We start from the raw sequence: 16823 nt of genomic DNA on the forward strand, positions 1-16823 counted from the left end.
TTTAATAAGGATAAAAGATCCAAAAGAACAGGTGTTCAGAGAAATGATATCGTTCGATAGTTCGACTCGAAACTTGAATAATTTTTTAATAGAATTGCAAAATTACGAGAAACACGATACGATAATGGAAAAATAATGATTAGGATTGGTTTGTAACGTATTCAAATTACCATCAGCAGCTAGGTATGGAATGCTCTGTATATACCGTGTGACGAAAGGTAATCGTAAAAACTATTTCGTCGTTGGTGATTAAGAGTACACGATCGTGCACACGTATGCGACTCGATTCACCTAAAAATATCTACAGACCGGTGAAACAGTGGTGTCAGTGGTGCGTCGACAACGCGTAAGGATGGATTTTTCTCAATATCGAAAAATCCTAGTTTACGTGTTGACGTTTCTAGCTTACGCATGGTCTGGCTACGGAGCTGGTTTACTGTCGAACTTAAGGGACGCCGTATTGGCAGCTGAAACAGTTTTCCAGGATTTATTTCAGAATGCAATTACAGTAGCAAGGAAAATCAAGGACATACACGAAGTGTTTGACGCAGCAGTGGAAGAAAACTGCATTTTCAAATGTCCAGGAGGTAGGTATAACCTGTTATCGATTATCATCATTTTTACGCCGGAGTTATCTCCAGTCTTAAAGCTGCTCCACAATTCTTTTAAGGTCGTATTACAATTGGTTAGAATCTATCATTTGATAACGTTTTAACTCGCTCGGCTTATCTACATAATAAATTAATTTTTTTTCCAAGCCACGTTAACTCGTTACGTAATTGTAATTTACACGTCTAACAATATCAAATACACCACGCAATAAAATTATAATTTAAGAAACTTTGCGTATTTATAGCGAGTGACGAAGCGTATGACTATCATGTATGTTCCTCTGACATGGTCACGGCCGATTGGTCGTTAATTTTTAGCGCGAATATTTTGATTGCAGGTATCACGCCAAAACCAGATTGGAATCATAAACCACAAAGCAACGGATGCGGCTCTTTAGGAATAGAGGTGTGAACATTTTCTGAATCAGGTCACAGTTGTCTTTAGTGAAAACTATGTACATCGAAATCGAATTATCGTATCGTTGCCAGATTTACCATGAACTAATTAGACGTATTTATCGACTGATTTGGCGGGAAATGTATATTAATTAATTCAATTGGTTTCAGATAAACCAAGAATACTTGCCGTTAGCGGAAATGACCAAATGTTGCGATGCACACGACATTTGCTACGATACCTGTAATTCAGTGAAGGAGAGCTGCGATTTGGAATTTAAAAGATGTTTGTACAGATACTGCGATGGATATCAAACATCCGCTATCATAAACACATGCAAAGGTGCCGCGAAAATGCTGTTTACAGGCACGACTGCTCTGGGATGTAAGAGTTACATGGACGCGCAAAAGGAAGCCTGTTACTGTGGTGATAAATGGAATAGGAACAAGAAACCTAAGAAAGCTGCTCAAGCTGGCGGAGAACTGTAAAATTATACGAATCTCTCAATTTAAGTAATTCATGTGGAGCGTGTCCCATACTCTGTTTACGAAACCTCTAGCCATTAAGTCTGTGATTTTATACTAGTTCTGCTGGCGCTAAACGCGAGATAAATGTGAAATTGTACGAGGTCCTAACATTTTATACGTGACCAATAAAATCTGATTTTACCACCCAAAGGAGTGTCCAATATTTTCTTTAACCTGCTCAGAATTATCCAATGATTGTACATTTTTGTTTGCCTTTTGTTTCTCACGAGGAAACAAGAGAAGAGTGACAATGTCATTTCGACCACGGTTCAGGCAAACTTTCTCGATATAAAAAATTGTCAAGTAATGCAGCGTACACGATAAGGATTTTTTTAGGAACATAGCGAAAGTCCTGCGAGAAGAAAATGGGGAACACCAAATCCACACAGCCACCCAAACCGCGGAAAGATCGGAAGAAGGAGCAGGCCGACGGGTAAGACAATTTATGGTTCTTTTGGTTCACTTTGATTGGATCAATTTTGGCTTCTCTTGGAGCGTAAACCAAAAGTTTCTTTTGTTTTCCTATGTTCAACGGATGTTCAAACTAAAAAAAAAAAGCACAGAAATACAGAAGAGACTTTTGATTCGTCTACAAATAAAATTAGCGAGATAGTGACTTGGCTGAATCATTAAAGATATAATACATAAAGGCGTACTTTGCATTTCTTCATTTTGGGTAGCGTAGATGACCGTCCCCGAAAGAACAAAAGGGCTGCCAACGCTTCCAACACTCGCACCAGCAGGAGCGAACGGGTAACGTGTCGATGTACTAATCCCTTCATCATCTTCTTCCTACGCTTACGCAGTAAGACGCCCAAGGAGCCCGTAACCGTGATCGCACGGGCTGCTGGCAAACTGTGGACTAAGATGTCCCCGGAACAAAGAAAAAAGTACATAGACCTGGCGAACGCTGAAAAGAAAAGACGTCAAGGAAAAAGGAAACTAAGATTAAGGTGATTACCGCGGTAGAATTAATCATGTCTCTTCGTTTCTTCGTCTACGATAAAAAATTGTCATCCTAGAAAAAGAAGATAGACGATCAACAAGCAACGAGAGAGGCTGAAGAAAACCAACGAAGGATTTGTTCAGCTACTAGTGTGTGGGAGACGCAGTACGTGACCTCGTGCAGTTATCTCGAAAAAAGTCCATATTTTTGATTTCTTTTTATTTGTTAGTAGTTTTTTTTTTTTTTTAGATCTATGTACAATAAATATTGGTGTATTTTTACACTATTAATGACCTTTCTTATCCGTTTAAAGAGTTACGCTAAAAACCAGGCAGCGAGTCTCTGCCTTCTCGCACAAATTCTTATCGTCGTGTCTCGTCTCTGAAAAAATTGAATTCGTAACGTACCATAAATATATTATTATTATTATTTCGTTCGCGACCGTTCCGCGAAGCGTCGCCGACGCGAGGGAGGGAAATTACAATTCAAAGTACACGAACGAGCACCATTTCTTTTTTTTTTTTTGTTTGTTTGTCGTTTTGTTTATAAATTTTCCCACAGACAGGTCGAAGGGAAGCGCGCGAGACTTTTCCTCTCGCCTTTTTCTTTCTCTTCACGATTCGATACAAAAAATAATTTTAGCATAAATTTTCGCGACGCTCCGTGGAAGAGCTCCTATGTTACGCAGTCATAACCCTTCTTCGAACTAGCGTGTACATGTGTACACGTGTGTCTGTGTGTGCCTCTCGTTCAAAGTACCTAGATTATAATAAAAACATTACATACAATAGGGAGTACACGAACGAATACGCGCGCGCGCGCGCGCACGCATGTGTGTGTGTATGTGTGTTTGTATAGTTTGTCTGGCTGCGTGTTTCCGCTGTATGCGTTTGTAACGTAGCGTCTGAAACCGAGTAAATTAACTGAATATCGGGGGGTGGTTGGGTGTTGGTGATGATAATAATAGTAATTATAATATTAATAATCATAGAAATAATAATATTAATAATGATAATAGTAATCATAGAAATAATAGTAATGATTCACGAAAAAAAAAAAAAAAAAGGAGCGATATCGCGTTCAGGGTTGCTTAGGCGTGGATAACGAGAAACTGAGGGGTGTCGGGTCGATGCCGATGATAAAAATGATGAATAACGGCGAATGGACAACGTGTACGCGTCGACGGTGAAACCGATTTGACGATCGTGATAATTAATTCGTAATAATACAATTCGAATGATCGTAGCAGTAAGTATTTTATGATACAGTAAAGTACAGCGTGCCTCGAAGAAAACGTAAACAACAACGTTCAACAATCGATAATATCAAACAGAATATTCTTTGTAAGTATTTATATATATGTATATATAATATATATATATACTATTATACACAAAACGTAACACTGTCGCGATTTCAGGAGGGAATGCCCTATTTAAAAATAGGTATTCGCTTTGTCGATCGTGGATTCAAAATGGGAGGAAAAAGTATACATATATAAATGTGTATATATATATGTATACATACAATGTGTGTATAAATGTGTGGGTATGTGTGTGTGTGTGTATGTGTGTGTGTGCACGCCTGTTGTGTATATATATATATACATATATATACGTATATATATATATATATCTTTTCACCTTGATCGATCGACAGATCAACGCTCAAGGTACATATTAGTTTCATAAATGCACAAGTTACGAACCCATGCTTCGCAATTCACTATTCGATACCGCGATTGTATCCCATGCATATACATATATCGACAAGTTAAGAATCCTTTTAATACGAACTCTTCGGTTATTGGAACGCACAAGCACATCTATCGATCACGCGTGGTCTGAAGTGCGTTCGAGTCTCCGGGATAACTATTACTATCAAAGGAAAAAAAAAAAAAAGAAAAATAAAACAATGCGTCGAATACGTTTTGATAGAGTGCGGCTAGGCAGAAAAACCGTGGTTCAGACTCGACGGCGGAGTAACGTGCCTGTAAATTGATACATACGCGATTCGTTTGGATAGAAAGATCAGTCTACCGTAATAGTTCGAAAGATGGACGAGCGTGGGAGTAAATGCAAGGGAGTAACGAGTGCTATGGTCGGGACAAAATCAAAGCACCGCGTGCCTAGAGATTTCAATGAAGAAAAAACGAGACAGAGCGGACTGTACAGAATGGAAGTAGTAGGTTCTATCGACAACTCTCGACAGTTTGGTTGATCTTGTCGCGACTATAGCAACGACGGTCACTCGGAGTTACCCTTTGCGTTGTTGGAGATCGTATCGAAGAGAGCGTTAACTTGTCCGACGTGATCGTGATAGTGTGATCGTTGCTAGGTCGACGAGCCACGAAGAGTCCCCGTATTTCTCACGCGGTTTCGTCGTTGCTGGTTAGGGGAGACTGTGCGTTCAGATCAGTGGGGCTAGCGTGGCCTCATCGAACTGTTCAGGGGCTGCATAAGGCCTCCGTTAATGTAACCGTGATACGTTGTGTACACCGCCGCTGGATTCTGCTGATGAGGATCCTGGGGATACGTAGGTACGTTCACAACTCCCACTGGGAGCTGGCTGGCCTGGTTCATGAAGCCGCCGAGTTGCGCTGCTTGATTCATATAGCCAGTGGCGGGTTGTGCCACTCGGTAGCCGTACTGGGCCATGAGATTCGTGTTCAACGCCACGTTTGGACTGACTCTGCTGGCGGCGCTCTGCATCTGGGGACAGGTACTTCCAGGATCGAGGGTTTGCCTGTACAGGCTCTCGCTGGGATACGGTTGAGTGAGCGACGCCATGTTCGCATTCGCAGACGACCTCGAGGTCGATCTACTAGGCGGTCCAGGTGTCCCTGGCGGTGGTACAGTATTGACGTTGTAATAGTTCTTCGCGTAACCGAGAGGTACTTGAGGCGGAGTGGGCAACTGTCTCGACGTTTGCGGCGGCGTCATGGTGTGCGGAATTGGCGGCGGTGGCGTCAGATTCATCGCTGGCGGCGGAGTAGGCGGTATCATATCCAAACCGTTCGTCAATTGTTGCAATTTCGCTAGGCTGCAAGAGTTGGTGGTCTGATGATTTCCAGAGGCCGACAGGGAAGGCGCCGGCGTGTGCGAATGCGGAGGCATGGCGCTAGTCTGTATGTAAAAGTTGGTTGCCGTAGTGCAGGGCGTTGGAGCGCCAGATCTGCTGCTCCTATGCTGTATCACGTACGTGTTCTGTGTGGGGAAAGTCTGCGAGGCGACGGCCATGTAGTTCCCTTGGGAGATAACGGCCATGTTGTGCGAATGAGCTGCGTGCGTATGAGAGTGCGGATGCGGTACTGGCGGTACGCTCATCGACGAGGACTGTTGGTACTGCGGCGGGACGTGGGTTGTGTGCGCCACCGTCGTGTGACTCGTGTGAGAAGTCGTGTGTTGAGAAGAGGTTTGGGTATGCGGCGTGGGAGGTGTGGTTCGATGAGATCTGCTACTCTGTTGGGCTGACCTCGACCTGTGGGTGGTCTGTGAACCGCTGGCTCTCTTATTGCTATGAGATTGCGTTTGCGACTGTTGCTGTTGTTGCTGCGGATGCGGTGGTTGTTGTTGCTGCTGCTGCTGCTGTTGCTGCTGTGGTTGGGACTGACTGTGCGCCATACTTTGGCTCTGCGTTTGTTGACCCAACGACAATTGTATCGGTTGCGGTGTGTGAGACTGAGGCAAAGGTTGGGGACTCTGCGTCGGTATACTCTGCGGCGTGTGAGACTGAGGGATCGGCTGAGGCGTGTGAGATTGAGGAATAGGCTGCGGCGTGTGAGACTGAGGCATCGGTTGCGGCGTGTGGCTCTGAGGAAGCGGCTGGGGGCTCTGCGTCGGTATGCTTTGAGGCGTGTGCGACTGCGGTGTCCTGGGCTGCTGAAGAGGCTGCGGCGTGTGAGGCTGATGCATCGGATGAATGCTGACGTGCGCTGGTGGGGTATGCTGAGGCATCGAACAGTCAGCGTATTGAACTTGCGGTGATATATTTACAGGCACGGAAGAAGCAGGTGTTGGTATCTGCATGGGAACGGAAATCGGAGCGGTAACCGTAGATGGCATCGATGGCACTGCGCTGGGTGGCCTCTCGACGCTGTTTTGAGACGCGAGGTCGCTAGCTATCGAGGTAGGAGACTCCAGACCCAGTTGACTGACGTCCAAGTCGCACTGACCGTAATGCAACGAGTGCACCGAATTCGTGGTCGAGTCGGGCGTGTAAACCCCCATAGACGGTAAGTCTGGCTGCGAGGGTGGTGTCCGTTTCACAGAACCGGGATTTTCCAAGTGAGGCGTCGTTTTACCGCTCTCTGGCGAATTTTGCTTCATCTCCTCCGGTTGAGTTTGAAGATGCATGGTTTCCTGCTGCTCTATAATAGGTACGGTTTTCTCCTGTGGCGTGAGCGGCTCGGTTTCCGGCGACGCGATATTCGAGATAACAGACGGCTCTTTCTTTTCCGTGGGAGTCGCGGGAGAAGTCTCTATCTTTGGCCGTGTCAACTCCTCCTTGCAATCTTTGAGCGTTAACCTCTCGGAGATCGTCTCTTCCTTAGGGCTATTATCTTCTTCCTGAGTAATGGCTTCTAACTTCTCACTTTCTTCCTCCTTAGGTGAAGAAACTTCAGGTACCAATTTCAACGTTTCGGGGCTACAAATCGGTTTTTCAGTCTCTGAATCTTTATCACATTCCTTCGAAGGTTCGCTCGGTTCCTCCACGATCTGCGGTTCCGACTCTACCTTCTGCGGGAGGGGCTTCTCGATCTCTGCCTCCGGTTCTTTCTCTTGCGTGTCCTCCGTCGTCTTCTCGGTTACCTCGGTAGGATTGCTTTCAGGGATGCTCGGACACTGTGCCACGGATTTTGGTCTCGGTGCAGGTACTTCCTCCTCTCCTTCGTCTTCGTCCCCGCCCTCGTACTCGCCCGGACTCGCGGACGCCGTTTCCGTTTCAGGCGGAACGGGTGGTTCGCTGTTTTCCACGCTGTCGCTCTTGCTCGTTTCGGCGTTATCCTCCTTCGAGGCAGAGGGTAACTCCGGAACAGGCGATAGCTTGCGTTCTGGAGAATCGTCGGTCTTCTCCGTGTCGGGTAACGGAGACAAGGATGGAGGAGGTATCACAGGACTAACGGTTCTACCTTTCGTCGGGCTCTCAGGTTTCAGCTGAGGCATCTTCAAAGTTTCCTTCTCAGCTTTCGCTCTTCCTCGCCTCGACATGGGCGAAGTCTTAACGTCCTTTGTTTCCTCTTTTCCGTTGCACTGGCCATCTTCTGTCGCCGCCGTCGTCTTCTTCTCCTTCGCTTGTTTCGCTTGCAAATATTTGGTCTGACGACTAGTCACCTTCAGCAAGATGTCGTCCACTTTGCACTGTTTCTTCGCCGGTTTGTGCACCGCCGACGAAGAATTCGACGTTACCTTAGGCGACGCCTTCTCCACTTCAGCGACGTTATCCTTGTCCTTCAAGGAGTCCTTATCTTTCGTTCTCTCCTTTTCCTTCGGTTTTTCCTTATCCTTTTCCTTCTCCTTTTCCCTCAACGACTCGCGAGTCCTCTTCCTCGAACTAACTTCCGTCTTCTCCTCCTTTTCCTCAACTTCAGTCTTTTCGGAATGTTTACGTTTTCGTAAAGGAGTTACCACTGACTCTGCCGCAGCAGCCTTCGGCGTTCTGATCCTTCGCCTCGACGTCGTCATTATCGCCGACGCAGGAGTTACTTTCACTGAATTCGCGTTTTTTGACGTGGTCACGGACCGAGAATTCCTTGGCGTCGTCGGAACGTTCTTCACTTCGACTTCCATCGGCTCTTTGGTGGATTCAGTAGCAGCAGCCCGCGCCTCTTTTTCCGACTCCTTGGTTTCCCTCGCCTCTTTCGCTTCTTTTATTTCTTTCGCCTCTCTCGTCTCTTTCCCATCTTTCATCGCTTTCGACTCCTTCGTTTCTTTCGCGTCTTTCATCTCGTTGGAAACATCCTTTTGTACAACAGACTTCTGCGAAGTCTTCTGTTTCGACGGCGACGACCTCCTCTGCCCCAATCTTCTTCCTCTGGGTTTCTTTTTGATCTTCACTTTCTGAATCTTCTCGACGATCGTAGGCGGTTGCTTGAGTTCCGCTATGGGAGAAGACTCCGAACTGGTATCAGCGCTTTCCTCCGGACTTTGATATGGATTTGGAATCTGCGTAAGCAGAGGGATCCATCGTAGACAATCGGGATCCAATTTGATACGGGAACTCTTTCGCACTTTCGCCATATGGGCGTCTACCTTGCTCCAATCGACTACCACAGCCACTTTAGAGTTCCCTTCACCGGGTAAATGGACCGATCTGATGAATCCCAACAGCTGCATGGCGGTCGCGATGTCGTGAGCGGACACGCCAGTCTCCTTAGTTATGTCTCCCAGTTTAATCTCCGTGAAGTCTCTGTGTGCATCGAGATACTCGAGCACGACGCTTTTCCAAAACGAGTGATACGACACGCGACCAAGGTCGGAGAGAGGCTTCTCCGGCGTACCGGGAATTCCCTCAACCTTGGATAAAAGGTAACTAAACTCTATGAGAAACCTTCCGAACCCTTGCCTCTGATACTGCGGCAGAGTCATGATACACGACACATTGTATCTCTGCGCCGGACAATGCTTCTCTTTGCTAAAGTAACCGACCAAATGGCAACCGTACTTGTCGTTCTTAGTCACCGCATAAAACAAAAACGGTTCCACGTCGTAGTACAAAGTCTTGTGGTCCAAAAACAATTTCGCTAACAGACACAAGTTTTGACAGTAAATCTTGTTCACGTTGCCGTCAATCTAAAACGAAAAAAATTAAAATTACATTGATGGATAGGAATGGCATCATAAATTGAAGTGAGAATTATATGATACTAATCGAGGCTTCTCTGTCGTTTCGTCAACGTTGCCACTGGCTTCTTCACGGGTTATAAATAACATACAGATATACATTTTGATTTATACTTGCAAGCCTCGGTTAGTATCATCCGTGAAAGCTTTAAATATATGAGAATGAAATGGCCAAACGAACCTCGAAAACAGATAGTCCATTACACCTATATATTTCAGTGGCCGGTGGATGCCTCCACTGGCACTTGTCCATGTGTCTGTCGAGCACTGCCCGACTCTTCGTGTATTTGAGACAAAATTCACAGAAGAATAGTTTTGGTAATCTTGCGTACTCTTGTGGGAACGGACTGGAATACCACGTTTCCACTTCGTATCGGCCAAAGACAATGGCCGCGGGGTTTCTCGGGCCAGTGCTCGAGCCATTGTGCCCAGGACTCGCGGACACGGCCTCCACGTCGTCTCCGTTGCTGACCGTCAACCGTGCCGCTTTGTCCCGAGCGTCTTTAAACAGATCGACATCCTTTTGCGTGACCCCCGGTGGCAAGTGCTGAGGCAAAATCGGTTCTTCCTCTGTAAACAGAATTGAGGAGTGTTAGCTCTGGTCGTACGCGTCCTCTCGCGACAATTAGAACGATGGAAGTAAAGTTCACCGAGATCCTCGTTCGAAAAGGTGTTCGATATTCATGTTCTAAATCGCGATGTCTGGAAAAATCAACGTACGAAACGTGAGATACTCTAACGCGTTGTAAATACTCTTGTAATCTAATTGGACGATATCAGACGCGATACTGGATACAAACGTTTTGTGCTAAACCAACGTACTCTCGACGGGAACGTAATTATAAAACGTATGGTACAGTCAACCCTCTTATAACAGTTAACGCTTGATGTAATATGATCCCTGATTTGATACGATACGGAACGAATTAACCGTGTAACAGGAGGGTTGGCTGTATAGAACGCAACTGAAGGGGTGTGATTATTAGTACACATCGATGGATGAGAAAACAGAAAAAAAAAAAAAGAAAAAAAAACACTGTAGGCCACAAAAGCGATATTACTTTAGTTGCCAAGCTTACTATTAACCAGTGCACGGACAATCTCGATCAAGTAGTAAGTTTTGCGACCACGAACGAATAGCTGTTAATATTTGTGAGTAGTAGTATCCAAAAGCAAAGCTGTGGGCAGGTATTTTGTGGGATGTGTTGGCAGAGTATCAAAGTTGGCTCTTCGATGGCAAAAGGGCATTATTTTACGGCGGAGGCCGGCGAGTTTTACAACAACAGTGCCTGCTAAACGTCAGCAGCAGCAGGTAGCATCCGGTGTGATTAACACCAGGCGGCTGAGTGCGATATTAGCCACCCAGTGCCGCATTTCTTCGTCCTGGAAAACTGACCGGTACGGTTACTTTGCGTTTTACGTGGGAATAGGAGCGAGGGATGTGTGACACAATTTCTGTTCGAGTTTCGTACGACGTTATCGACGGTATGCGACGCATACTTTGGATAAAGAATAAGTTTCTCGATAGTCTCAGCTATTCTACACTTATTAACGATACACTGATCCCGATGTTTCTCGTCGAGTCGTGTTCGCGATTCGTACGAATTTGATGTTGATTCAAAGTTTTCGCGAGCTCTTTGGTAACCATGTAACAAAAAATCCAATGAACGAAAGTGTGCAGAACATTACGTGTACGGGTGCATTTGTGAGCGTGCACTAATCGTATACCCTATTTATAACCAGGATCGTGACAAGACGCAGGAGCATATGACAAACGAGCTTCGAAATAAAGAGTTAAATTGAAAACTATTTCTTCTCTCTGTTCGATTCTAATAATGAATCGTCGTAACTCAAACAATGTAAAACATATATACATACACTGCAAAAAAATAAATACGCTACGAATAAAATATAGCTCCTCCGCGCGCCAAGATGCGGCATGGATTAAAGGAAAGTAAGTGTGCCAGAGCCAAGTAATAACATCATTAGTAACATGCAATAACCACGTAAATTTGACTAGTGTAAAACGTATGGAAATTAGGTCCGTTAACCGGTCGAATGGAAAAGCGAAATCCTCGTTGATTCAGAATTGTTCAAACATTTACCGTGTCTTTCCATTGGTTTTACACCATGTATAACTGATAAACATCCTATCGAAGAACCTGATTGTTCTCTATGTAACAGCGATCGTACACCATGTAAAAATTGAATAAGGATACCGTAACGGGTCCGTAAATTACCGTCTCGAGATTCTTAATCGAGAACAATCACGTTATCTTGGAAGAGAAGTTACGTGTCAGACGCACATGTTCACACACATCATATACCACACCACACCGCCAACACATCCACGTGGTGGTGAGCGAGGATTAGATTAGAGGGAATTCTTCTTTTGCGACTTGGGTGCATCATCGAGGTTAGGGACTCGTGAACGGATCGGGGATAGACTCTTACCCTTCCTGGTGGAGCAGGGTGTCGCGCGGGGTGTCGTGGTGGTGTTGGTGGTGGTGGCGCTAGTACAGGCTCGTGGATTGGATTTTAGGCTAGGATTTGATTTCACGGAATCGGAACACAGGCCGGACTTCGAAACAGCGGGCACAGGGTGGCGTGTCTGATTCGCTTCCGGGAGCGTGTTTCTCTTTCGCGAAAGGTGATCGTGCCTCGTGGACGACGGCGACAACGCGTCCGTCGCGGCGCACTTGACCAACGACGAGTCGTCCTTCATCAGTTTTCTCCTCTCGTGTTCGTGCCTTTTACTGTTCACCGCGGTTTTCACCAGGTTCGACGGTGTCATTTTTGGTAATTTCTCGTTCAACGAGCCGACGAATAAACTCTCGTCGGAAGGCGTGAAGATCCCAGGTCTGGGTACCCTAGGCCCATCGTCCTGCGACTCCGTTTTCTTCTTCTCTTTCGATTTACCGGTTACGGGCGACTTGTCCATTTTGTTGCTCTGTACGACTCTCGGGAGCTTGCTCGGTTTGCTCGGTTTGCTCGCGTCGTCCGCGTTAGGCCGTTTTCTTCTATCGGGAGCGTAATTAGGCGCGGGTGCGCCAGATCTCGCTCTGCTATTGGTAGGTACTGAAAAAAAATGGCTCAAACCGTCGAACAAGCCTTTCAATTGGCCAGCACCGGGTTTGACTTTGTTGTCCATGTTGGCGAAACCGCCTGGTGTAATACTACCGGCGCGTTCGTTCTTTTGCTTCTTCTTGCCGTCCGAAATAGCGTTCGCGGCCGGTTGTATGTGCAAACCGAACGTCGGCGTGCCACCTACGTCGAGCTTAGGCAACGGAGCACCGAAGGTATTGTTAATGTTACTAAAAAACGGCGATTCCACGTTGAGCTTAGCAGCGGCCGCGGCAAAACCCCAAGGCTTGTCCTCGCTGAGATCGCAAGAGAACGGAACCCTTGGTTTTGGTGACTCGACTACGCGTCCCTCCTGACCGTCCTCCGAGGAGGACGAGTCGCTGGAGTCGCTCGAGCTGTTACCCTCCTCCTCGTCGTCATCGTCGCTAGAGTCGCTGGCGTCGGAAGAATCGGTATCGGTGGCGTCGCTGCTGCTGCTACTACTGCTGCTGCTAGACACTAACGGCACCCTTTTACCAGGCACGGGCGACTTCTTCTGGTTCGCGTTACCCCGAGTCAACCTAGGACTAACGTTCTGCGAGGATTTAGACTTATCACCGCCCCCCACCCGCTTCAGCTTATTGTGCTCCGCGTTAAATGCGCTCAGCCTAAAGAACTTTTGCTTCTCTTTGGAGATCCGGTCGTTCTTTTCTTCGAGTAGCCTACCCTGGCCTGCGAGTGGGGCGGGGGGTTGTGGTAAAGGAGAGGAAATTAAAGGTGGTTGACGAGGGGAGACAACACCCGCATTACCGTCCGAGCTGCTGTCCACCTGTGCTCCTGTGCTGCTTTTCTTGCCCGGAGTTGCAATCGTCAAGCTCTTTCTGGATACCGCCGATCTAGAACATCGAAAACGACCACTGTCGATTAAACCCTGCCGTTCAATAGCGACGAACCCTTCCTTCCACTCCAGGCCTAACGCAACCGACGTTGAAACCAACTCGTTTAACGGTAAACCTATCGCAACTGATCAAATGACCGTTATTAAATTTTCGTCTCTCTCTATATATATATACGATATATAAATTATGAATTTAGTATGATGTTAAATATCTCCGTGTTTATAAATGAAACCTATGTAGATTTAGCGTCGATTCGCCTCGAAGAATCGAGTTGCCTCTCCACTTATCATTCTTATCGAGCGAATCGCTCCCAAAAGGGCTACAACGCGTGGGCGGACTGTTGCGTAAGACGTACGGACCGCAAGGGATGAAGAAACAGCGGTTTACACCAACGTGTCTCCTTACTTTCTATTTTCGCGTAACTTGCTATGTCTCTTCCTCGCGCTGGCCGGCGTATCGTCGAGAGAGCCCGCGTCCTGCGTCTTGTTCTTTTTCCCGTCGTCCTTGGCGACCGGTGTGTGCGCCGTTTGACAGTGTCGACACCTCCAGGGTGCTTTGTTCTTTTTGTCGAGCGCGGGATCCAAGCAGGTGGGATGGTAACACTTTACGCACCCGGCGCACTTCACCAGATAGTTCTGAGACTCGCGTTCCAACTCGCACCCGGCGCACGTCGGCGAGCAATCGTCGCAAGACCACGTTATACCCCTGTCCACGAGGACCGAGAGCTCCGGCGGAGCGCACGAGTTGTGCAGCGCTGCACCGCACACGCTACACCTGCTGAGCTTCTCCAAGGCGGTGCGCTTCGTGTTGTTGTTGTTCCCAGCTATCGTTGCACCGAGACACTCCCTGCATATCGGTAGAGGGGCTGGCAGCTGCGACAGATAAAAACCAACTTGTCAATGAATTTGTCCCAGCGACTTATTATTCGCGGGAAAAGATTTAACGAGCACTTCTTTTTAAGAAGCACACGTGCTTAAGAGAAAGACAAATTTCATTTTGGGAGAAAGTAGCATCTTGATTCGTTTTCTAGGGGAGAAGCTTTACACGCCAATGGGTTTTGTATTACGAGTATTACTCTGGTTGCACGCGATACTTCAAAATTTGCTGGATCTCTAGGTTCCCTCGTAAGTGGAGCGCCATAAACATGCGAAATACAGGGGTTACCTTGTAAACCTGACGAGCACTGTACGAGGCTCGTTAGCCCCTCCGTGACCGTTTCTATACGCTATATAGGCTCCCGTTTCCTCGCACGAGTAATTATAAATGTAGACAACTGTAATTAACATGGACGAGATGTGACGACGTACGGTACGTTCGATTTGGAAATATTCCGAACTTCGGGGAGGTCTGTCGTAGTTTATAACATAATAGTTCGGAACAAACTTCTAGCAAGTTCCTTACATTTCAATGTATTCGAACAAAAATTTTTCGTGATTCGATTCGACTTACTTTCAATCAAAATTTATATCTCGTACCAAACTACATTTAATTCCCTTGTGTTTGGATTGTATATCGCGTTGATCTAACCCAGATCTATACATATATGGGTGACAGTGCTTCTCCCTTGAAGTTTAAACAAATTAATTCCGAAAGTTTACTGTCAATGAAAATGAATTCGAATTGAAATATTTGATCGAGCGTTTGATTATGTAGTTTCCGATAGTCTTAGTATTACAGTCAACATGATATATATTGCTCCAGCGTAGCAGCGATTACTGCAAGTTTCCCGGTGCAATTAATACGACCCAACAGTTGTCGAATCGTCCCGCGCAAAATTGGCGAAGATTGAAAGTCGATACAGCAGGGCACGGCGAAATTGTCGGGCGATGCGGTTACCCACGTTGTTGCTGGGAAAGCTGTTATTACAGGTCGATCGAGCCACTCTTTATCGCCAGATACAACCAGCGTAGCCTTCACGGTGAGTGCGTAAATTTGTGTATATTCGCGGGGCCTTGCAATTCGCGCGATGCATATGAAAGACGACCGACTACTGCGTATCGTAAAACATAATTATTCATTCCGGTAATAATGCAGGCTAGGTTTGGTATATCTCCGCATCAACGAGGGTGCATCTTATTAAAACTGCGCCCGCGGGTGTTCGGAGACACGGTTGCCCCGATACACGCCGTACGCACGCGTAAAAAGAACGAGACCCCGTTCCTAACCGTAGAAACAACTTTCGAAATTGTGAAACAAACAAAAACGCGTCTGGATAACTATCTAACGTCTGGGGCCCCGTCTATTCACGACGTTCACCGAGGAAACGCGATTACAAATCGCGTAATCGCTCTTCGTGCGACATATACATGTATACATGTTTTCACCGGTCGCTTTCTTCGGAACGATATCAGTCCGAGCGATTCTTGCGCCATGTACGGCTGTCTCTTGCCTTTAAAGAGCCGACCCTTTTTAAGGAGAAACACAGTTTTAATTTTACACGGGAAAATTTACGAGATCTCTTTATAAATTTGAGAATATTTTTTAGGTACGTTTTGAAAGTACATTCGGTAATTTTTTGAAACGTGGATTTACGACTGTTTGAAACCCGGGGTCGTTGAACATCGGAAATGTTATGCAATCCTGCGTGCAACCTACAAAACCGATGCACCGTGCAATTATTCGAATCTCGAGAAGAAATTGTTCTAATTCGAGCCACTAATTCGAGCCAAGATTTCTGATTCTGAATCGACTTTGACACTGTCATCGAACGGACGACTGGAAGAACGTTGTATGTTACGTTAGATTTTTCCGGATCCACCCAAAGACTTACTTGTTCCACGGAATCTGGCGATGAACGCGTAACTTACAACGTTGTTCCACACAAAATATACTAGACTAACGATGTTTTTCGTGATTATCTGATATGTATGCCTCGGAAGAATTTAGTGTAAATAACTGTCACCGAGTCGATAGAAAGAAGAGCGTAACATACGTGGTTCTAATTGATCATCGAATTCGGAAAACTGTACGAAGAGGTAATGCAACGCAGTATGCTCGAATCTTACAACTGTTCTCGTGTTCGAGCAAGTTGTCACGGAGTGACATTTTCATTAGATACGGAGCGGTCGCAGAGAGCAGCAGGGAGAGGAATTTCTTCGAACGGAACACACGTGATCAGGCTCCATTCCTCGGACCAACGACCTGTTGCTCGACGACGAGGTACGACCAATCGTCGAGTAACTGTTACGCGATTGGGCGATCCGGTGAACCGCGTCTTTACGCGTGACGTTTCTTTCGATACACACCGCCGTACCTAGATATTTAGTTGTTATAAATATTTTTGCATTCGACTGAAAAAAGCGTCTTTAAGACTAGTCATTTGTTGTAACTTCGGTAGGTTTATTGTTAACCTACTTGTATTCTACGTTAGATCATATAGTGTTCAAGATATGCTTCTTATCTATCTAATAATTCTCTGGCAAATTTCCTTGTACAACCTGGAAACAAAAGCAATTCGAGTCACTCAAAGAAGGCATTAAATGAAATTAAACTAAATAGAATTAAACGTAATGTGTATTAAATTATACGTCATTCGAAA

The 16823-nt window shown here is 46.0% G+C and overlaps 3 protein-coding genes across 6 annotated transcripts in view; 2 read left to right on the forward strand and 1 right to left on the reverse strand.

The window, feature by feature from the left end:
* Window positions 1-71: 71 nt before the first annotated feature.
* On the forward strand, window positions 72-1685 carry LOC128881365 (group XIIA secretory phospholipase A2). Its single transcript, XM_054132338.1, has 3 exons — window positions 72-587; window positions 950-1017; window positions 1179-1685. Exons 1-3 carry the CDS (start codon window positions 353-355, stop codon window positions 1494-1496), a joined length of 621 nt encoding a protein of 206 aa, XP_053988313.1. The 5' UTR covers window positions 72-352; the 3' UTR covers window positions 1497-1685.
* Window positions 1686-1877: 192 nt separating this feature from the next.
* LOC128881372 (uncharacterized) lies at window positions 1878-3037 on the forward strand. Its single transcript, XM_054132348.1, has 3 exons — window positions 1878-1968; window positions 2216-2488; window positions 2558-3037. The coding sequence occupies exons 1-3, from the start codon at window positions 1901-1903 to the stop codon at window positions 2568-2570; spliced, it is 354 nt and encodes a 117-aa protein (XP_053988323.1). The 5' UTR covers window positions 1878-1900; the 3' UTR covers window positions 2571-3037.
* A 1070-nt stretch (window positions 3038-4107) lies between these two features.
* LOC128881349 (histone acetyltransferase KAT6B-like) overlaps window positions 4108-16823 on the reverse strand; it is a 29511-nt gene continuing 16795 nt past the window's right edge. For 3 of the 4 annotated variants that reach the window (XM_054132299.1, XM_054132298.1, XM_054132300.1), the window contains exons 3-6: window positions 13691-14157; window positions 11778-13282; window positions 9505-9893; window positions 4108-9272 (exon numbers count right to left, since the gene is read on the reverse strand). In XM_054132299.1, coding sequence (XP_053988274.1) covers window positions 4905-9272; window positions 9505-9893; window positions 11778-13282; window positions 13691-14157 — 6729 coding nt within the window. In that variant the 3' untranslated portion in view covers window positions 4108-4904. The remainder of the gene's footprint in view (window positions 9273-9504; window positions 9894-11777; window positions 13283-13690; window positions 14158-16823) is intronic. The other variant, XM_054132302.1, reaches the window with a different exon arrangement.

The sequence above is a fragment of the Hylaeus volcanicus genome, chromosome 8 (assembly GCF_026283585.1).
Source record: "Hylaeus volcanicus isolate JK05 chromosome 8, UHH_iyHylVolc1.0_haploid, whole genome shotgun sequence".
In the NCBI taxonomy this organism is placed as follows: Eukaryota; Metazoa; Arthropoda; class Insecta; order Hymenoptera; family Colletidae; genus Hylaeus; species Hylaeus volcanicus.